The 23,389-nt window shown below is 40.9% G+C and overlaps 1 protein-coding gene across 10 annotated transcripts in view; it reads left to right on the top strand.

The window, feature by feature from the left end:
• The window catches only part of TBL1X (transducin beta like 1 X-linked), a 202,906-nt gene that overhangs the window by 142,853 nt on the left and 36,664 nt on the right, over window positions 1–23,389 (top strand). For all 10 annotated transcript variants that reach the window (XM_035542349.2, XM_035542350.1, XM_035542358.2 and 7 more), the window contains 2 exons: window positions 2,440–2,547; window positions 21,584–21,729. In XM_035542349.2, the coding sequence (XP_035398242.1) occupies window positions 2,490–2,547; window positions 21,584–21,729 (204 nt within the window). In that variant the 5' untranslated portion in view covers window positions 2,440–2,489. The remainder of the gene's footprint in view (window positions 1–2,439; window positions 2,548–21,583; window positions 21,730–23,389) is intronic.

The following is a 23,389-nucleotide window of genomic DNA, read 5'->3' as shown; positions in this document are numbered from 1 at the left end:
GCTGTCAAGCTATTTATTTTGCAGTCAGGCTGATTTTCTCTGGTTTTAATTCATTTAAGAAAAGTCTTCTTTAGAAAAACAAACAAAAAACGACACCCTTCCTTTCCCTTCCCTTTCCTAAAGCAATTCTCTGTATGTGGGAAACGCAATGTCAATGGCTTGAATTAGCAGGATGCATCCAGAAACAGCATTTGTAGTTTCTTGATTTTTTTTAATAAAGTTCATTTTACCACAAAGTACGTCATTGCTGAAACTGAATTTTTGTAAGAGGTTTCAACTTTACCAACTTTCCTACCACCAAATATTGAAACTGCTATTTTTAAAATACTTTTTAAAATGTTATGTTGGGTGTTTTTTAAACCCACGGTTATCAAAGTTTCTTTATCTATTGTTATCATCACTGCAGCAGTGATACGGATGTATTCTATACAGTCGGGGATGAAAATGATGTTAACTGTTGCACTGTATGTTTTTTGTTCTTCATTGTATGGCGATGACTGTGCAAAAAGAGGCGCAGTGGATTATTAATTATTCAGGAACAAGGACGTTTATCTGGAAGAAGTGGTATTTAAAAGCCACCGCTTTTTATGGAGCTTATTGTTTTGGAAAGAAGTGCTCCCCTCGCTGAATATTCCTGATGTAGCGTCTCAGGTGCTGCAGGCTGACCGCCCCATGCTGGGCAAGGAGTGGAGGCCGTGGCTGGGTGCTGAGCCAGCTCTCCAGCCCTCCCATGGTGCTTCCTCTGCCAGCTCTTCACGCCTGTGAGCATACCGTGTTCACCACGTGCAGATGTCTTTCCGTCCTGTCTGTGAGCTAAGGCAATGCCACCTTGGAATCTAACCCCCCTGCAGCCACGGGTGCTTTCAGCCTCCTGACTGCATGGCAGGGAAACGTCAGCCCCTTTTACAGAGGGGAAATCGAGGGGCAAAGACACCAAACAATTTTCCAGGGCGATGCGTGGCGTTTGTGAGAGAGCTGGATGCTGGGTGCAGCTGGTGGTGTCTTCCCCAGAATCCTAACAGCAGGATTCCCAAAGTAGATGAAATTTTCCAAGCTGAGCCTGTGAGATTTTTGGTATTTTCTTTCTTCGTGTTCTCCGTGGAATGCGCCCTATGATAATAAAGACTACATTTGTTGAGGAAGGTGTCTCCCAATTTAGTAAGGTGTGGTTCCTTATGGCAAAACAACGTCTGAACCACTGATGAAATCTAGCAGTACAGGAGAATAAAAGGCTTAACAGGGTTCAAAAGACCTCAATTTCCATAAATATGCAGAGACATCTGTTACAGTCAGGAGTGACCCCCTGGTTGAAATGATCAGCCGGGGAAACTTGTAGTTGATCAGCGTTGCCCTCAGTAGCAGGTGCTACTTTAGGTAGCAGGAATTGCTGAAGAGGTTTTCGATGAACAAAGCCCTTTCTGCTTGCCAAGAAGAGACATACGGGAAATTGAAACAAACAGCACACGCCTACAGTGTTTCATTTATAATTCGCAACCAGCGTGTAGCATGCGCTTCTATGTCCAAATCTTTACATTGTTAGGTATAGGTATGGTGTGCCTGACAGCTGCAAAGGTTATGTCTGAGAAGTACTTACAGCTTTGGAAACCAAACTTCTTAAATCAGATTCCCAAAGAGAAATGAATCATCAAGATTTGATGGCAAATGTTCAAAACAAATTTATTTATTATGGGCATACGTGCCCAAAATAGTAATGTAAAACTGTCATCCTAAAGGTTATGATTACTTAAGTGAATAATTCTTGCTCGCCCATAATCAGCAGAGACATTATAACGTTATAACTTTATATAATGCCAGGATATTTGTATTCCTTGTTGGCACGAGGTATATTGCATTCTCTCTCTCCTCCCTCCCACTCTCTCTCTCATGTGCACACCCCTGTAATAAAATCTGTAATTTCGTCTTAAAATTAGATTTTTTTTGTATGTTATGGGAACTTTATTTATGTCCTCTGCATAACTTGGTTCTGTAAGGAAAGAATCTGTCTGTTAAATGGGTGAACTACTGGATGGAAAACTAGATGTCAAATTTGGGGCCGCAAAGAGGTTATGATTTGGTATATTATATGTGACTGCAATTGCCAGCAGTTCTGAAACGGCAATATTCTTACGGTAACAAGGAGTGTCCAGAGAACCTGTAGTAAAGCCACATAAGTAGAAGAGTTAACACTTGCAAAGGCTTTCAAGATTTAAAATGCTCCCTCAGACTCTTGTATATATTAAATACTCCTCTTTAATAAAAGGTATAGTACAGCTTGAGTGCTTGACTCACGGTATTTAATGGGTGCCTCACATGGGGATATACCAGCTCTTAATAATGAGACCTTTAAATACCTTAACAAATCCCACCTCTATTTTGCTAACAACTTTATTAATAAATCAAGATAAAACAAAACCTGTTCTTTTCTTTCCCTTTGAACAGAGCGTGGATCACACTTCTCGTAAACCTCATCATATTGAGGTTGGGCTAAGATGAGCATAACCAGTGACGAAGTGAATTTCTTGGTGTATCGCTATCTCCAGGAATCAGGTGAATTTCCTGTCTTTCATCACAACTCCAGGTCATAGATGAAATGGGGAAACTGGCTTATTGCACGGTGTTGCTTTAGGAATGTTGTGTTGGGTGTTCAAGACTGATAAACCTAGACTAAATATTTCTTGCACAAACCCATGTTTCATTGAAATCATGATCCTGAACATAAGAAAAGTGCAAACATACGCAGGTACAAAGCAAACATTGCTGTTAGGCAAAACAAGAAAGTAAATAACATTGTGTTAACAAATGTTTGTAGAGTTATATCATCAGAGCCAAAGTCATTTTTGGCAGCACAGGCACAAAGCACATTGATTTTGTATCTTTTTTCTTAGCTTCTTGAAATAGTCCTGTCAGATATTTATTAATAAAGGGTGATTGTATAAATTAATTTTACATTGGTCGGATGTTGAGCCCATAAATGGAAAATTGGGTGCAAATGTCTGATGTTTTATAATTTCATTAAGGTAATTATGTATGTAAAATGACCTGTGCAGGTGATCTCTCTTGTCAGTGTAGCTGTGTCTTAGTATCATTTCCACCTCTATCTGTCTTCATCTCAGGAAAAAAAAAAAAAAAAAAAAAAAAAGAATGCCTTTAGAAAGCCTTTCCTTTTGGAAGGAACGCTTCATCTTTCCTTCAAAAAAAATTGAAAATGAAACTTAAATTTAGGGTCTATTTTGTTTTCATAGTCTTGATTCTACTCTTTGTATCTCTATTGACAAATGGAAAATGTTCTGGTAAAGCAGAGGTGATTGGGAATGTGAGAAACACTGACAAAGCATTTATAGGCAGAACTCCAGTTTACCTAGGACTGGCCCCGTGCTCTGGATTGGTTGAAGACTTGGCCGAAAACATTTGGTGTTTCATATGCTGGAAAAAAAAAAGTTTGTGAAAAGTATGAAGAATACGTGTCTTCACATCAGAAGACATGAAGCCAGCTTTGGAATAAGCCCCCCGGCGTTGGGAGATGCCTTGGATAGAGGACCAAAATCCCAGTATATTTTGATTGGATTTTTTTTTTCTGATGGGGAAAAAAAAAGCAGCCTTTCGTATTCCTCTTGATAGATTCGTAGTATATGGATCAGTGTTGCGTAGTGATTCAGAAAGAGGCTTTACAAAGCCAATCAAGAATGGTGGTGTCAGGAAAATGTTCTTTTTGGTGACTCCTCTCCCACAAGCAAACTAACTTCTGCCATTTTAGGGAGAATTTCACACACAAATCTTTAGTTTAATTCAATTCGTACTGCTTTTAACTTCTTATGTAAAGGGCCAAATGTTTTTCTTACTTAATCCACTCAAACTAAAGGCATTCACAAAAACATTGTATTTCCACTGTTTTTATTTTTTGCATCTAACCCATATAAGAGAGTAGAAATTGAGGTTAAATACCTGAAAAAATATTCAAATGTGGTTCAAACTGAGCATATTGAAATCTAGATGTTAGGTATTGCTTTAACAGATATACCTGACAGTTTGCAAGTAATTCCATTCAGCAAATAAGAGCTATAAGCAATGATGAATCCTCTAATCTATTTAAAGAGCTTCTCACATTCTGTTTAAATCTTCTTTCATACCCTCTTGGTTTTTCCATGGAGATTTTTATGTCTTTATTTTCAGATAAAGTAGGGTAACAAGACAGAAATTGTTATATAGTATCTTGCCTTTCCACCTGCTAATAGAAATGCCAAAAGATGAGGCAGCAGATGAAAGATGTTCTGAATTAATAGCTTCCAAAATAAGGAATGATAAATTTAGAGGGCTAGTGTTTAAATACAATTTAAGTTCAAACCCCTACAGTTCAAAGAGTTTGCCAAAAATAAGGTTATTAGATTAATTATGGTAACATTAGCTGAACCCTCAGAAATTGTATTAAGCATAGCCATAAAGTTTGCTTACAAGACCATACAAATGTTCAATTTTCCTTCTTAGTTATCTGCTCTTTAATCTCATCCTGTAAAAATTCCTGTCTCTCTCCTAAAATGTAGGCAAGCAGTGGGAGGAAGAGAGAAATGACAAAAGGAAATATATGTGGGAGGAAAACTGTGTAAAAAGCAAACTATACCTATAATATTTCAAGTGTTTTGCAGCTGCAAGGCACAGAAGCACTTGAGATTATTTGAAACATTATCACAGCAAAGATACTGATGGGTGCTTTACACTTCGTTATGAAAATACTTGCTGGTCATTCTAGTAGAAATTCAGCTCTTCTGAAATTGAAGTTAAAAGTCAAAGTCAATAATTACATTTTCCTTCTTAATTCTCTGTCAGACTAGAAAACTTGCACAAGAGAGTACTAATAGATCTGAACTGTCTAAACCATTGTTTTTAAACAAATTTTGGCATACCAAGGGGAGTTCCAGTGAATTACAAAAACAAATGTTGTGCCAGAATTTTTAGAGGGAAACAAGATGATCCAGGTAGCTAAAGGTTAAACAAAATCATTGGAAAGTTGAAACTAGATATCTCAAACAAACAAAAAAAAATAAGATATGACAACATGCCTAAAACCAACCAGCAAGTTTTTGTGGGTAATAGATCTTGTCAAACAAACTAGAGACTGCTATTTCCAAGATCACAAATTACAACGACAAAGATAACTGTGCTGACAGTATTATACTTAGACTACTTTATGACATTTACTTAGCCTTGTTGACACACTGTCATTAAAAGCAAAACAAAATAAAACTGTGTAAAATCTGTGTAATCCAGTGTTATCACGTGGATTAAAAACTGTCTAATAGAAACCTCTTATAAGGCGATTGGAGATGGGAAATATTCATCTCAAAGGTTGCTTCTAGTGGGAACTCACAGGAGTCTGTTCTTGCCATGATACTTCTCAATAGCTTTATCAGTGACCTGGAAGGAAATATGAAATGATTCTTGAATACATTTGCAGATGGAATGAAATGGTGAATAGTGGCACTGTATGAGTTACGGTGACCGATCATGGGGTTTAACAGAGAAAAATACAACCAGGGAGACTGTGTGCTTTGAGTCCTCTGCTGCTGGAGAAGCAGGGCTGGATAAGATGCCTGCTCTAGTGGCAGTGGGGTGAAATCCCTTCAGTACAAGACAGAACTTGGACGAGTTAAGGCTCTAACTGCTTAGCTGTATTAAAATGAATAAGTAGATAAATAAATACATGTCTTGTCACATATGTGTCTATCTCAGGGCTTATCTGTGCCCAGAAAAAGAAGCAGTGCATCATACATAATTTTCTTGTAGGCTCTCTGGGTTGATGGCATAAAAATTCTACCACTGAGACAGCAAAGTGTTTTTACTTCTGCAGTAGGGCCGTGCATGCCCCCTTTTAGAGCAAAAAAGAAGTTGAGTGTTTGGTTTCAGTTTCAGATTGTTCATTCTTATCCAAAAGCCAAGTCCTGCAATGTTCAGTTTGGTCCTTTTTGAATGTGTGCTTTTTGGCACATGATTTGAAATGGCCAAGTTCTTCAAAGTGCCGAGTACTTTAGAGCTTTGTTCATGTCAGGAGTCAACTTCTAAAAGTCAGGTTGCATTTATTTGTAGGAGTTTTGATTCAGAGACCACCTCTGAGGGAAAATCTTGTCCTTAGTTACTAAAACCAGGCTTGGATGATGTCTGCACTGTGAGCGTTCTACCGGTGTGGAAGTACGAGCACACAAAATACTGCCGTGGTGGACATAGTTACACCAACAGGCAGGTGTATTGACAGAAGCAAAACAAGCTATACCAATGAAGGCATAGTTCTGCTACCCAAATTACGTTGGTTCAGGTTTGCACCTCTTCAAACTCCTGAGATGCATATTCTTGCCAGCAGCCATCTTCACTGCTGACATAGTCCTTCTGTTGGTTTTCTTCAGAGTGAAGGATTGTGATTCTACATAAACAGACCAAACTCAGAATACAGAGAATTCCCATTCCGCTTTGTCTGCCCGCAACAGAAGCAGACAGTTACTTGTCTTTTGGTATGAAGGGCAGAGCAGTACAATGGGAGTAACCAATGCACAGTAACAACCTCAAAGACAATTGAAGAGCAGGAGAATGGCAAAAACAAGTCACATCAAATCTTCTGTGTACCTTTTAATCTACAATGTGCTGCCATCTGTTGTGAGTGACAAATCCTAACATAGATTCAAATGCTACAATAAATTACCTTCCCTATCAAGCCCAACGTGCCAACTCAGTTATTAAAGCTTTTTCAAATTTAGTACTTTTGACGTATTGATTGACTGATTTAATTGTGTTCCTTTTGTAGCACCTACATGTATTTTGCAGTACAAAATCTTTATCTGAAAAACAGCTCCCCATCTGTCTGTGGCTTCCACTGCTCTCTTGTAGGACATCTATTGTAGTGGATGTCTGGCAATGCCTTGTTAGAGTTAAGGTTGCATAAGTTTCCATTTTCTCTCATACTTTCACTGTTCAGTTTGAATTTTTCCATGTATGACATACACTTGATAAACTATTCCACAGCGTACAATCAGTACCATGTCCAAGACAATAAAAACACTAGCTGGATGCTTGTGCTAAACACATCAGTGAAATTTGTAGCTGCTGACTTGGGACAATTTACCATTATACTTCAGAATTGTCATTTGTTTTCTTCCCAACCATATGAATTAAGGCAGCTAATAACATAGTTGTTTTCCTTCTGTAGATTCTGGATGACAGCACTGTATTGGTTTCATGTTTGACAGATTTTCCTTGTTTTCCTAGAAAATAAGATAGGCCCAAAGGGCACATACAATGTGAAGTGTTTCTCTGAATCACAGCACAAAATCCTTCTAGAGTTAAGCACATGTAAACAAGCCTTTCCTTTTAGCCACATCCAGTACATCTTACTTTCATTCTGCCTTTGGAAATTACAAGTGGCATGGATATTCTGAAGCTTTGGGGATTTCAGCATTGTGATGTTGTCCAGCCAGATAGTAATAGTTGGAACAGCATTACATTATATTTTTTCCAGCGCCATTTACAGTTTCCTGAAAAGAAACCAACAAAATCTGAAAGAAGATGATGGAATCGTATCATAGAATGGTTGGGGTTGGAGGGGACCTTAAAGACCTTCTAATTCCAATCCCCTTACCATGGGCCGGGACACCTCCCACTAGTCTATGTCTTGGTTGCCCAAAGCCCCATCCGACCTGCCCTCAAACTCCTCCAGGGATGGGGCACCCACAGCTTTTCTGAGCAACCTGTTCCAGTGCCTCACCGCCCTCATAGGAAATGATTTCCTCTTAACATATAATCTAAATCTCCCCTACTGTAGATTTTTTACCTTGCCCTATCACTATCTGCTCATGTAAAAAGTCACTCTGCATCCTCAATAAGCCCCGTTTAAGTACTGAAAGGCCACAGTAAGGTCTCCCCAGGGCCTTCTGTTCTCCAGGCTAACAGTCCCTGCTCTCTCAGCCTGCCTTCATAGGAGAGGTGCTCCAGCCCTCTGATCATCTTCGTGACCCTCCTCTGGACCTGCTCTAACAGGTCCATGCCCTTCTTGTGCTGCGGGCCAAGACCTGGATGCAGTACTCCGAGTGGGGCCTCGTGGATAAACTAAATTAAAGCCAGCCTGATGTAACCCCATTTACAAGAACCCCCTGGGCCAGACCCAGCAGCCAGTTGTTTACCCATCTTATTATGCTTTTATCTAGCTGCATTCTGGTCATTTTGCCCAGAAGGATACTGTGAGAGACAGTATTGAAAGCTTTACTGAAATCCAGAAAATTACATCAAGTGACTCCCTTTGGTCAACTAGCTGGGTGATCTTGTTGTAGAAGGAAGCTAAGTTTGTTAGACATGACCTTCCCAAGTGAACCCACGTTGGCTCTGACCAATGACTGTGTTGTCCTTTAGGTGTTTTTCAGTAAGTCCCAGAATAATCTTTTCCATAATTTTACCAGACTGAAGTGAGACCGACAGGCCAGTAATTGCCAGGATCTTTCTTGTCCTTCTTGAAAACTGGGACCACATTTGCCAGCTTCCAGTCAACTGGGACCTCTCCAGATTCCCAAGACGATTGAAAAATAATTGAGAAAGGTCCCGCAATGACATCAGCCAGCCGTCTGAGAACTCTGGGATGCATCCCATCAGCCTCCTTATGGGGCCTGAAGATTAATACTAATCTGTTCTTTTAAATTTGTGCCTTATGCAACGATCTTTACTCACATAAGCCTATGTATTTTTTTCTCTGAAGTCAATGTTTTTTCCTGTGTGTGAAGTACGTTTACATTATTTTAAACAACTGTGTATAGCACAGAGTTCCTGAGTCACAGATGTGAAAAGCACATGAAAATAATTCAGCTTAAGCATAGCATAAAATATTGGCATATATAGGTCAGCTAAATTTGCTTCAAAGCTGCTTCATTTGCATAAGAAGGCTGCTGCTAGGTAGAAGAGGGAATGTTCAGTGCATGAGGTTTGCTTAAATTATTAAAATATACACCTTGAAGAATAATTCATTAGAAGAATGAGTTACTTGGTCAATAAAGGCACTTGGACAGTATGATTGTTTAAAAAAAGCGCAGTGTGCACTGTTAATAGGGTCTGTGGATAATGATTTTTCCTTGTTTTTTTTTTTTTTTTTTCTAGTTTGGCTTATTAGGATTGAAGGAGAGTTCAGGCTGCATGGTATCACAGGATGTCACAGAATGAGAGAATAGTTAACAGTTTGGAAGGGACCTCTGGAGATCATTTAGTCCAAGTTCCCTGCTCACGTCAGGGTCAGCCAGAGCAGGTTCTCAGGGCTGTAGCCAGTTGGGTTTTGAGTATTTCCAAAGACGGAGGGTTCACAACCTCCTTAAGCATGCTCTTCCAGTATTTGACCACTTTCATGTTTATTATGTTTAAATGGAATTTCATGTGTGCTTCAGTTCGTGCGCTTTTCTCCTTGTCCTGTCACTGGACACCACAGAAAGCTCCATCCTCTTTGCGCTTTCTCAGGTATTTATGCACATAGGCAAGATCCCCCTGACCTTCTGTGCGCTAGGCTGAACAGGTCCAGCTGCCTCAGCCTTCCCTGTTACGTGATATGCTCCAGTTCACCGGTCATCATTGTGGCCTTTTGCTGTCTTCTTTCCAGTGTGTCCCTGTCTCTTGTACTGAGGAGCCCAGAACTGGGGCCAGCACCCAGGTGTGTCTCACCAGCACTCAGGAGAGGGCAGGGATCACATCTCCATCAGCCTGCTGGCTACAGTCCTCGTAGCACAGCTCAGGATGCTGTTGGCTTTCTTCGTTGCAAGGGCACATTGCTGGTTCAGGTTCAGCTAGGCCAGCCTCCTGCTCAAGGGTGGGAAGATTCAAAGGTCTTTGAAAGCACCTGTACATAAAGGTGCCGTTAAACGTGATAGTCACTGGAAGGCTCTTGAAGCTGTGTACATAGCTGTACTCTAATGGCGAGGATGGAGAGCTTTTCTTTGCTGAGGGAAAAACACATCCTTGAAATAACATCCTGACATCCAAAAATAAAATACATGTTGGTCTAGTAACCATCCGCGGCTGCATTATTTTTGTCTACATATGTATGGTCACTGACTCTTGGGCCACGTGTACGCTGCCTGTGATGTACAGGAACTGTAGTTCACAGGCAAAACTCAGCTGCATTGATGATATAAAGATGCTTGTGTATTTGCTTAGCTTCTGTTGCACAGGTACCCTTGTGCTAGTATAACTGGGTGCTGGACAGGTGTAACTGATTAAATAAAAGAATACACTTTTTTAGGAAATACATGAAAACTGTGTGTTTGAACCTGGCCTTGAAGTTTTTATGCCTCAATTTTCTTGTTTGAAAATGAGGTTAATACTAAGTACGGTACCTCACAGCAGATAGTAAGAGGTTACAGTCCTAAAATGTACTGAAATGCTTTGAAGATAGACTATTAAATGTGTGCTAATACAGTATTTAACAGTATTTTTCTATTACTTTAAGGTACTACTTCTGAATTTATGGGCAAATTTATGTAGGTGAATATTTATAAATAAAGTATAAACAAGATGCTAACTGTATGTATTACTCAGGAACTGATGTTAAGACTGAGGGCAGGGATTCTTTCACCTTTTCAGCTGTACGATGGCTAGGCTTTGGAGCAGTACAAAATCCATTTTTAATTCTCATGGTTTAGCACAGATCTGATTTGTGGGCATGCAGCCCTATTTATATGATGTGTTATCCTCTTTAGGGCCAGCCTAAAATAAAATTAAAAATAAATAATTTTTTAAATAAAATTACTTAATAAAAAGTAAATAAAATTACTTAAGCTTATGATCCAAATCTCTGATCAACTGGAAGCTTGTTATAGAACCAACATTTGTGACCTTTCATGAATTACTGAGATAAGTAAGAGCCACGGTGTTATTCTAGGAGTGGAATATGTATTATAGTGACTCTTTCTGGGTAGCAGTTCTTGAGATATTTGAGAAAAGCAGTTTTGGTTTAAATAAAAGTGTTTCCTAAAAGTCACCCCAGAATTAACATTCCTATCTAATGGGAAACTGTCTGTTACTAGATGTTGCTTGAAATCTAACATAATATACATAACCTCTCCAGCATAATGTGTATGTAGTAAAAAGGAATGTACTATCAAAAGGGTATAGAGATTTTCATTAAACTGCTACTCTTTAAAAAACAAACAAACAAAAAAAACTCCTCTGCTTTCTGTATTTCTTTTAAATTAAGGAGGAAATGACTGTATGATTCCAGAAACAGTGAGACTGAGTCTGAATGTGAAATGATATTTCATAGTTGGAGGATGGATGACTGCTGAAGAGACATATCCATTTCTTGAATAAGAACTCTATTATTATGCACAGTTTCTCACTCTGCTAGTAATCATTTATTCTCTTTGCAAATACTAAGTAGAGTTTAAGAAAATGAGGATCAGCGTTAGAAGACAGCCAGCTTTACTGGGTTGCAGTTCCAAAAACATGTTTTTTTAAACTTATCAAAACTATAGATCTTGAGAACGCTGAAGCTATTAGGTTAAAGGTAAATATTTTTGCCAGCTTCCTTTAAAGAAAAGCAAATTGGTTGCTAAGCTGACAGCACCTCTGTATCGTGTGAAACAATGTGCAAATCCAAACCCCATTGTGTGCTTTTTTCCACGGAACAGTGAATACAAACTAGCAGTATTTGATGGTCAGCTTCCCAAAATCCAAATTCCACAATGGAGAGGAAAAAATATTTTTTACAGCTACAGACCTTACTGTTTTTGTCATACTTTGTTCTGGTTGTATTTTCAAAAGAACGTAGTAAGCTGTATGAGGGCTATTTTTGTGTGTGTTTATATGCACAGACTTCAAGTTATGTGACCAGATAACTACTTTACAAACACATATATAAAGAATAGTTTTGAATGCTTTGTGGTACAGATCAAATGGTCCTTTTGAAAACTTCTTTCTCCATGTCTTTTACCCCTGTTGCATGGCAGCAATGTAAATGCCATGTAAGAAAAGCAATACTTGGTGCAGGATTTTGTAAGTTCCTGTAAGGGAAAAAAACACACTGAGTATCTTGTTCCTTTGCCATCTGCAAAACTCTGCTTACTTGGTATTTCCTTCTTGGTCGCTCAACATTTTTATAAACTTGGCTGTTTTAATTTTTCTTTGGCCTGGAAGTTGCCATACAGTGCTGGATCTCAGACATGGAGCAAACATGGTGATTTTAAGTTATGTGAACATAAACTTGTGTAAATTTATTCCATAGCATGGGCTTTCATTCTGATCAGCTGATGTCCTAGTTTTTAAAGCTTGCATAAAAACTATAGTATGGGGTTATTAAGAAAACAGGATATTGGGGCGGAGGAAAATATCTTGCCGTGGGGGGAAGTCAGGATGGCTTTGCTTAGTAAAACCAGCAGTGTTACACATCTTGTCAATGTACTGCTTTTCCTGATGGTTGTCCAGGCCCAGTGAAAGAAGCTGTATCTGCAGCACTGCAGTTTTGCTAATAAGCTGCGTGACGGGGACTTTCAGCCCGCACAGCTATGGCAGTTATAAATCACACTTCCTCACATCTCTAACCAGCACACCTCTATTAGGACGTGTGTAGAGGCAATGAGCAGAAACACTCCTGGAGCTGAAGTTCCTGACTGCCCACTGAGTGTCAGCCACGGTGTCCTACTTGCCACTGCTTACAGGTGTATATTACAACTGATAAAAAGACTACAGCTTACAGAAAAAAAAGACTGTGAAGTATATACGACTCTAAAGGCGTCTCATGCATGAATGTGATCCTTCCATGCACATCTCTTTGGGTGGTTGGTTCCATGAACAGGGCTGAAAGATAACAGCATCCCATTAATTTAGAAGGAAAAGATTTTTTTCTTGCAGTGGCCTTTGAAAGTTACTTCAAATCTTGTCCATAGTTGCATTAAAATGCTAGGTCTATGTCGACATTTATTTGAAGTTGTCAGTCGACTTACACAGACTGACTGAAAAAGGGGGATTATTTCAGACCTTGTTTTCAACAGATTTTTTTTAAGTTCCTCTTTTCCATTGCTCGTGTTCTGTTTTCTGTCTGTATCGTATTTCTCTTTTTGTTAATTTGCAGCATTCAGAAAGACTTAAACAGTGAGTGCCAAGTATTGCTCATCAAAAGATCGTTTCCAAGTAGTATTAATCTTTTACAACATATTTTCCTTCATGAAAAAGAAAAAAAAGTCTGCCAAAAACATTCTTTGGCACGTAATAAAATAATTTTGGGTAGCGACATTTACTCTGAATTCTTGGCAAAAGGTGAACAGGTCAGATATCCAAGAAAAAAGGGTGTAACATTTAATATTAGTGAATAATCGCTTCTACAAATCTTAGGGTAACCAGGCACGTTATAATTTTGGCAAATGACATAAGCTACAGCTAGGGATCCTTTCTTTGTATTTCCCAGGGGCTGGGAAAGAGCTTGTAATACGGGACACATTTCCCAGGGTTCTGGAAATAATTTTAATCATTCAGCAATCCTAATCTTAAAACAAATGTACAGGCCCTATTGTTCAGCTGATTTTTCTAAAAATATATTTCAACTGCAGTTCTTATTTTAAATTGCTAATGTGTGTCCTTGTTAAGACCTTTATGTAATTGCGAAGGTAAGTCTTCAAAACTAAGCAGACGCTGCCAAAGCCAGAGAGGCACTCTAGGATGTATTATTGAGAAAGAAAAAGCTCAGCTAAGAGAAGAATCTCAGTCTGCTGTGAATAATAAACAAGACGTGGCGTAGGATTTTTGCCCACCTATTTTTTAACTGTTTGTAGAGTGTTACCAATGGCTGTATACACCAAACTGTTACTAACTGCAGCTGAAAGTATTTCAGAGAAACCAGTGTGCTTTCTGTGAAAGCTCTGCATATGTACACTAGGGTTCTATGGGTATATTTTTATGTCTGTGGTGGTTTCACCCTGCTGGGCAGCTGAGCTCAACCACAACCACTCTATCACTCCCCCACCTCAAAACATGGGGAAAAAATATGATGAAAAAGGTCTCAGGGGTTGACATAAGGACAGGGAGATCGCTCACCAATTACCGTCATGGGCAAAACAGACTCAGCATGGGGAGATTAATATAATTTATTGCCTACCACTAGCATACTGGAGCAGTGAGAAACTAAACGCACACTCAAAACACCTTCCCCCCATCTGCCCTATTCTATGTCCTCCCCCGAAGAAGCTCAGGGGAACAGGGAATGGGGGCTACAGTCAGTCTCTTAACTCTTTGTCTCTGCTGCTCCTTCACGGTCACTCAGCCCCTGCCCCACGTGGGGTCCCTCCCACGGGATGCCGTCCTTCCCAAAATGAGCCTGCTGGGGCTGCCCACAGGCAGCAGCTCTTCAAGAACTGCTCCCACATGGCTCCGTACCATGGGGTCCATCCATCCCCCAGAAGCAAACTGCTCCAGCACGGGTCCCCCATGGGTGGGCTGCAGCTCCCCCCAGACCCCCTGCTCCTGCGTGGGCTCCTCTCCACGGGCTGCAGCTCCGGCCCGGGGCCTGCTCCTGCGGGGGCTCTCTGTAGGCCGCAGCCTCCTCCAGGCCACATCCACCTGCTCCACCGGGGGCTCCTCCACGGGGGGGCTGCAGCGTGGAGATCTGCTCCATGTGGGACCCATGGGCTGCAGGGGGACAGCCTGCTCCACCAGGGGCCTCTCCACAGCCCGCAGGGGAACTGCTGCTGCGTGCCTGGAGCACCTCCTGCCCTCCTGCTGCACAGACCTGGGGGGCTGCAGGGCTGCTTCTCACTCCTCACTCCCCCAGCTGCTGTTGCGCAGCAGGTTTTTTCCCTTCCTAAAATCTGCTCTACCAGAGACTCAACCAGTGTCGCTCTCTGGCTCGGCTCTGGCCAGCAGCAGCTCCCTTTTGGAGCCTGCTGGAGCTGGCTCTGATCTGACATGGGGCAGCTGCTGGGCTCTGCTCACAGAAGCCACCCCTGCAGACCCACCCGCTACCAGAACCTTGCCACATAAACCCCAAACAAAATCTACATAATTACATTTAGACAGAAATGTAAGGAGAAGCAAGGATAGGGATCCGTGCTACATTCGTAATTCGCACTCAGTGCATGCCATGGAAGGGGAAATCCTAGACTGCAAAATGGCAGCTGCAGTCAAGTATTGTGAAGAACGTCATTGTGTTCTCTTGGGCAGTGGGCAAGAAATAACATAAGTTACTTCAAGACCTAGACTAGCATGTGTTAGGCCCAGGATCAAGAAAATGTGATTTTTTTAAGTTAAATTGTTTGCTTCTGATTTTGGAGACAGAAATTGCATTCTTACATGAACATTCAGATTAAGAGCATAGTGATACATGTTCTTTGCTTCTCTACACTAGCAAATTTAGATCTTCAGAAGTCTTAATTTAGCATTAATTGTGTCATTTGTGCATAATTAGTATGTGGAGGAAATATTTTTCTTATTGGTCCTATTTCGCTGTTCTTCAGTAGAATTTCTTTAAACTGCAGTGGTGGTGCTGTAATTTATTACAGGTCACCATGTTGCACCATCCTTCCCTTCTTGCCTTCTTTCTTAGATGGCATTCCCAAGACCCAGATGTCAAACTTTGGAAGATCTTTTTCCACTGATTGCATCTGGTTTCCTTGGAAAGCTTTCGAGTTACTTGGGTTTGGTGTCATGGTACAGCTGTCCCCATGCAGTCCCATCTTTTCCTCCTGTGTGCAATATACTTTTGACTCATTGTACTGTGGCATGTTTCTGCTTGAAGTGTCTAAATCTCCCACAAATTTTTCATTTACACCTATTTATGGTGATAAAGATGGCTTTCCTTTACCTCCTCATAGCCATCTTTCTTCTTCTGCAGCCTGTATATCTGTAGTCATCTCTTAGATGCATTCTGTTCTTGAATGTATTTTACATGAGTAGATGTCTCAGCAATAGTGCCAGATACAAGAGCACCTTAAGAAAACAGGCATTCATACAGTCAGAAGACTTGAGATTGCCAGTGGATCACATTGTAGCAGTTACAGGTTGGTTCCACCAAGCTAGAAGTTTTAATCATTTGTAAAACCTTGCCTACTTTCATATCCTATACCTGCCAAATACTTTATAAGAGAACAGTGTGTTACTTCAGAGATGAGAATTGGAAGAGTTAGTATTGGGAATTCCCATAAAGAAAGACAGCACAATATTAGAGAAATCAGCAAAATAGGAAGTGTTGATTATTTAACAGTGCACCTGGATGTAGTTAAAGATAGTTAAATTAATATAGAAGAAGAAGGGGTTGACAGATAGTTTATGCCCCCCCCCCCTTCTTTTTTTTCCTATCTATCTCTTAAGGTAATAACATCAGTAATTTAGTGATCTCAGGAAATTGAACCTAGGATTCTTGCATTTGAAAATGTCAGTCTGGTCTGCTTGAGTGAAAGAAATAAGAAAATTTATTAAAGGAAATGACACAGATCTCCATATGAAATCTCACTGGTTTCCTGGACAGAGGGCCACACCGGTCATGAGTTGTACAAAGATTTGTAAGAATGGGTTATTACTTGTACTCAGTGTTTGGATAGAGGCCATTCCTCATACAGATGTCTGAGATGTGTGTCAAAGACAATTTGACGTTCATAATTCTTTATTCTCTGTTTCATTCTACAGTAACAAATGTTTCAGTGAAGAATCACATAGTATGAATAATTAATCTGAGTAATTTGCAAATAAGTGTGAGATAAAATATTTTTTTAAAAGAAAAAAATGAACAGTATATTAAGTGAATTTTACAAGAAAAAAATCTGTTTAGTTCACAAACAGAAGAATTGCACAGTATTCAGTAGACAGCTTAACTGTTGCCAATTATGGCCTGTTGAGTAACCAGCTAAGACTGAAATACTGGTGAAAGTGTTGCTTCTGCAGACCCTTTTTTGCCACTCTGCTTGCCTGCACAGATGCAGCAGTAAGTGCTGTAGCTATTGCACTTTAAGGTCGCAGTTTAAACAAGGCTGCTTTTTACAGTGCTAAAGGAATCAGAAAATGAAGGGAGCACTTAGGGAATGTCAGTCAGTTTGATCTATCATAGCCAGACCAAGTAGCACGGGGAATACTCAGCGGCACCCCATTTGTGTGCTTAAAAGGAGGAATCCTTAACCCTCAGACCAGGTGAGGCACATCTCTGGAGAAGGCAAGGCTTTCTCTGGGCTGCATGGTAACCCAGCTCTCTTTCCTGTGCCTGCATTTGGTAGGCATCACTGCTGTGAGCCAGGCATATTGCAAACAATCAAAATTACGTAGCCTGTAGATCAAATCAGCACACAGAGAACAGTGATACGTTCGTTAAACTAAAACTCATCTATTTATGATCAGTGATAAATACTGTGTTAAGAGGAGGCCATTTTTAACTGAAAAAGGAGCAGCCAAGGGAAAAAAAACAGCTCTATCATCTCTATTTTCGCAGTTACAGCAAAATCTATCAGTGAAATTTTGTAAAACAGCCCTACATATGCATTTTTTGGCACTGCCTGGGGCAAGAATTCCCAAATGACTGTGTACGTACCACTGATAGTATATACAGACACCTCGATGTGGGAGGAGATACAGCGCAGAACCAGGATCTGTTATCACTGTCAGTACAAAAGTGCGGGAATCTCTAAATGAGGAATTTCACTTAACTTTTCAAGTCAAAAACACTTGCATAACAATTTTTATTTGGTGGGGTTCAATAAAGTCATTAGTTTATGCATTCATTATGTCCTCTGTGCTTTTATGCTCTGTAAAATCTTTCAAGACCAACTGTCCCACAGCTGATAGATCACCTCCCTTTAAGGTGATCATACGAAGTTCTGCAGGTAACCCACTGTTCATTTGGATGTTTGTTCATGTATGATAACATTTTAAACATTGTACATAGTTCGACAGTTTGTGTTTTCCCATCTTTTCTCTAGATTGAGGCAGGAAAGACCGTGAAGCCATCCTCTCAAGTCTGCTGAATGATGACATTTAGGGTACCAGTCCCATCACTGCAGAAGTGACTCACTGGTCTCACTGGTACAAAACCAGTTCAGGATGTGGCCATGGTCCCTCCCCTTCAGCCCTTTGTGTTCACATCTTCAATCTTAAAAGCTCAGAGTCTCATAGCATATGTCCTCAAAGGATTTATGACATTAAGACTTCAGTTATTGGTGCTATTTGGGTATAAATCAATGTTTTATAGAGTGATTGTTATAATCACTGGACTGAGAGAATTTATGAGAAGTGATGCATATGGTGGACACAGATTTGCAACTTCCTTCTTTCATTCATTTCCCTTCGACAGCAGCATTTTGAGTTTTGGTCTGCTGGAGTTGCATATCGTCCCTGTCACATCCGTCCCTAAGATTCCCGTTTGCTGAGCACGTTCTCCTGCTGTTCTTGCTCCCTGACTGCCTTGACAGCCTGCACAGTCACCGAGGGGGTGGTGTGCTGGTTTCTTGGCTTTGCGCTTCCTAATGTGGTTTCATGAACTTCAGAAGGAGGGCCAAGTTAACATTTGTAACACAAGCATTTAAATAGCTAGCATTTAAAAGAAACTTGCCTTCGTTTAATAGAAATCACCTTTTTATATGACTGAACTATAAAGAGCTGCAACATTGCTGTATAATTCAGTGCACTCACACACAGAGCCCCGAAGAGAACTGATGACATCTGGTAACTATAAAAGTGAAGCTCAAGTGATTTTTCAGTGTTATCAGGAACCTGACATGGGTACAGCTTCATTCAGGATTTTCTTAACTGTGTGTGACTTTTAAAATCCGTGTACTTTCATGTTTCATTATATAAATTGTATCGTTTATCAGGATACAAAAAAAAATGGGAGATAATTAGCTATCAGTTGTTTGGTTGAGTTATTTCTTGGTGTTTGCTTTTCTTTTAAATACCATGTTAGGATTAAATACTATGTTAGGACCATACCATGTTAGGATTTTTCCAAGAGGAGTGAGGAACACAGTGTCCAGCAGCACCCACTTAAGCAGTTTCACTCTGTTGATTTCAGTATTTGGATCTTACCAGATAAGATTTTGGGAAAATTTGTCTTAACTGCTGGAGACGTGAGTGAGATTGCTATTCCGTGAGAACGTAGCCAAGAGTTCTGTGTTTTGTCATCTCATGAATGCTTTGGTAGCAGTTTCTTATCATGGAGAGAAACAGTCAAATGAAAGGATTCATTTCAATAACACATCTGGGTTTTGTGCTGAGAAGTCCCTTTTCCCACACGCAGTCAGGTGAGAGGTGTTGGTCTTCAGGGATGTGGCAACTGGCTGAAGAGGTTAGCTGTATGCAACATTAACCCGTCTGCTGGCAAGGATGTGACTTGAAATGAGATGTGACAGGAGCCAGCTAAAAGTCTGCAAGATACCAAATGTCCTAATGACAGGTACAAAGTAATAGTTAAAATTAATGCTGCTGTAGATCCACAGTAATGGCTTTCCACTTTCTTACCATATGTGTGTTGTTGACCATTTTTATGCTATCTGCCTTTTGATCAAATCAGAGACCATTTTACAAAATCCTGAGCTACCAACTCACAGATTAGCTACTGTCTCTTTTAGCAGTGAAATTCAGTGCTTCTGGACGACAGCTTAATTATCTGAGTCTTCTGCATTTTTAAGTAGATTGGCTGATTAATCCGTCATGCCTTTTAAAGTCCGCTGCTTTTCAAGAAGGTATTATTACTGTTGTTGTTTAATTTAAATACACATAAATATACATTAAGCAGGATCTGTTTCCCTAATTCTGATTAGTAGCATGCCATATATTTATATATACATAGAGATCTCAGTGTTCAGCCATCAAACCCTAGGTCTCCCTGACTCAGGCTGTGTATGCTCAATGCTTCATTTCTTTCTTGTTGTGGTACCCAGCGATGTGCTTAGGTGTTCTGCAGAACAAATAACAAGGCAAAAGCACTGCCCTGCAGATCTTACAGTCTATTTTGGATGCAGCAGGAGGTCCAGCAGCTCATAAACTAGACCACAAGACATAAAGAGCAAGACAGAGTAAGAGGGGTCCAGGGATTAGATGAATGATACTGCAGTTTTTCAGGTGTTTGTTTTTGTTTTTGTTTTCTTTTTTTTTTCCTGTGCTTTGTTTTCATGCCTTGTAATCATTTGTAAGTCTGCTCATAGGTGGACCTGACACTTTCTAAAAGGTGTCCCCAAGCATCCCAAAAAACTGGGGGAGTACTAGGAGGGGGAAGCATGGTAGGGAAAGGAGAGGACAGAGGCTGTTACATGGAAGAGAAGAAAAACAGCGTCGAAATAAAATGTGTAGGGGAAGAGAATCACGGAGAAATACGTACCTCAGTTTTCACATGTGGGAGGCATTCTCTTTCTTTGTTTTTGCTGCCTGTGAGTGCAATTGAGCTGGTTGCAAAAAGAGCCTTGAAAACAGTTTGAGAGAGGGAGAGAAAGCAATGCTGTGGAGCAAGCCCCAAATCCCGTCTGCCAGCCCACACACAATTGGACACTGCAGTGATATGGGGGAAATCCCTTAACGGACAAAACTATAAATGAAACTACTGTTGACAAGGGCATAGCTATATTTAACGGAAGTATTTTCATTTGTGAGCTGCCTTCTTTTTCTTCTTTTTTTTTTTTTTTTCCTCTTGTCTGGTCGGTGGAGACTGCTGGGGCTCTTCCTGTTTGAGACAGTGCATGGGTGGTTTCCCCAAGGCTTTTAATGTTAGATTAATGCTCTGGAGACAGTGTGGTGATAAATGGGTTCCTACAGTTATATCTACATCCTGTTCTCCCTTCCCCCCGCATCGCCTGCGCATGGTCCATCTGCGGCGCCTGCCTTCGGACGCTCAAGCTGGTCCTCGCAGCAATGACGGCGCAGCTCCCAAAAATTGATCCACTTCAAGAGCGGTTACTTCTAGGCCAACAACAAAAATGAAATGGCGAAGAGAAAGAATTATGGTTGAAGGGAGGGCCGCCGAATTGGTTTGTTTGACAGATCCCAATTAATTACGTTTGCTGTTACTGTTCACTTTCAGAAAACGGGTTTGCGGGAAAGGCCTTTCTGTTGTTGCGTGTTTTAATGGCAGCACTCTGCATGTCGTGTTAGCTATAAATGTGGTGACCAGAGGATTTGAAACCTCTTCCCTTGCACAAGAGAGCGGCTCTCCTGTGTGAGCTGTGTCGGGGCCCTGATTTTGTACAGCCTGCGCACTGACAGGGATTTGAGTCTTTAGCTTCAGGAAGCACCGATACGAAAACGTAGAAAGGAAGATGAAGATCCGAGTCGTTTTTATTATTAGCTGGCCTTGCCCTTGCGGTGACTCATATTTTTTCATGTTTGTGTTTTGGTTTTCAGTCAGCCGGCTCTCCTCTCCTCCATGTGCGTTGCCATTTCCATGTGACGCCGCCTGCCCACGAGACGAGGCGTGCGGGGAGGGGGACAGGCGGTGGCGGCGGCGGGGGCACCAGGATGGCTCTCGTTAACCTCCGCGGTCGCCTGCAGCCCGCCCGCCTTCCCCCATTTATGCTGCAGCGTCTTTCTGATCTTGAGGCAGGATTATTTTTAGACCGTGAAGGTGTATCTGGCTGGTGCGTTCAGATTTCATGTCATGGCTTCCTTTTCCTGCTCTCAGGTTTCTCCCACTCGGCCTTCACGTTCGGTATCGAGAGCCACATCAGTCAGTCCAACATCAACGGAACACTAGTGCCACCTGCTGCACTCATCTCCATCCTCCAGAAAGGGCTCCAGTATGTGGAGGCAGAGATCAGCATCAACGAAGTAAGTATAAGTACCCACACTGCTGCCACAGCCCCGCACACCCATGCCTGGGGACCACCGGTGTGGCCAACCAGCACACTGGAGCTCGCCCAGCGATGTCTCTCGACAGCCAAATGCATCAGCCACCCGTCCTCAGTTTCTGTTGATTCGGTGCCCTTTTTTTACCTCAACCCTGTTCTGCCCCACCGCCGGGAGACTGAGACACATTACACAGTTTTCCGCTGTGGCATTGAGGCCCCCATTGCGTTGCTTAAATGGGTTTTGTGGTGTTTCAGCTACCTAAGTCAGCAAGCCAGGGGTGCGCAGATTCCTGCAGCAAACAGGAAAATGTGTCTGCGTTTACAGCCTTGTGTTTTCTAGGTGACAGCAGAATTTGACAGGAAAAGCCTGCAGTGTTGCTTAAAACTTCAGTCCCTGACATCTATTAGAAGACAGTGCTGCTTTCATGCCATGAGGAGCCTGACTAAAAATCCACTGAAGTCACAGGACCTTTCTGATTTCAGTGACTTTGGCTCGGATCATACAAAGACCAGGCAGCATCCTGCAATGGACATGCCAAAACAATAGTGTGCAAATTCTAACCCTGCCTGGGTCACTGGTTGTCTGTGTGGATTGTATGAGCAGCCACAAAGTGTCCCTGTTCTCACTGAACTGCAAGGGGAAGCAAAGGGGGCATGTAGGAGAAGCCAGTTTTTTTGTCCTGACAACCTTAAAGGCACAATACTTCAAGAGGGAGTGGAGCATGACAGATAAGCAAGTGCTGCCTTAGGAAATATTTACCACAGGTATTTGTCAGATATCTGTAATAAATATTAATACATAAAAATACATGAAAAGCTATTTTTTCCTCTGTAGCTGAATGTAGAATGCGAATGACATGGGTGAGAACAAAGGAATATAAAATAGAGAAAAAGCAGTGTTCATAATGTGTGGTTTGGAAACTCGTTTGTTTTTATCACTAACATTCTGTATAGTTTTCTTTTTATGACTCGATACCATGTTTAAGAGTTGTGTATGTATTGTTTTTAATTGGGGCAGTGACATTTGACATCCGTGCCAAGCTGCACTTTGATGCAGTTGTAATAACAAACCAGTGTGAGGAATCTGTCTCAATTTGCTACTGCTTAACATTTTGCCCTGTGGCTGATATTAGAGCTGCACAGTTAGAAACTCTCACCAGGAAAAGCACCTATTAGTTCAGGTTGTACAAAAGGTATAAGGCCCTACTCCTGTGAATTCAGCTTCAGAACTGGCCTCAGCTGAGAGAATGATTTAAAAATACGTGTGTTGTCACACTTAATATTTATTTTGCTTTCGTAGGGGTTTGATTCTGTTCAAATTCATAGTTATAAGTACCGTACAGGCAAAACAAAAGCCACTCTTTCTACAGTCTGCATGCCAATTAAGGCTACAAATCTACTTCTATGTGTATATTCCTTAAGAGTGGCGAGTAATCAGTGAGTTTATAAATTATGTGTACAAAATTGAAGTATTGTTTGTGATTTGTGAAAGGACAGTTATGGAAATATTCCAGTGAGCAATTTTACAGTTAAAAATGTAAGATGCCAAAATTCATTGGCAAACATTTTTTTTCTCATAGTGTAGCAAGGACTTGAGCCAGGATTCAAATAAATGGCTATAGAGACATTTGCATAAAAAA

The sequence above is a fragment of the Cygnus atratus genome, chromosome 1, assembly GCF_013377495.2.
Source record: "Cygnus atratus isolate AKBS03 ecotype Queensland, Australia chromosome 1, CAtr_DNAZoo_HiC_assembly, whole genome shotgun sequence".
NCBI classification, from domain to species: domain Eukaryota; kingdom Metazoa; phylum Chordata; class Aves; order Anseriformes; family Anatidae; genus Cygnus; species Cygnus atratus.
Note: the sequence above shows the minus strand (reverse complement) of the source record. Positions and strands in the feature narration are given on the sequence as shown.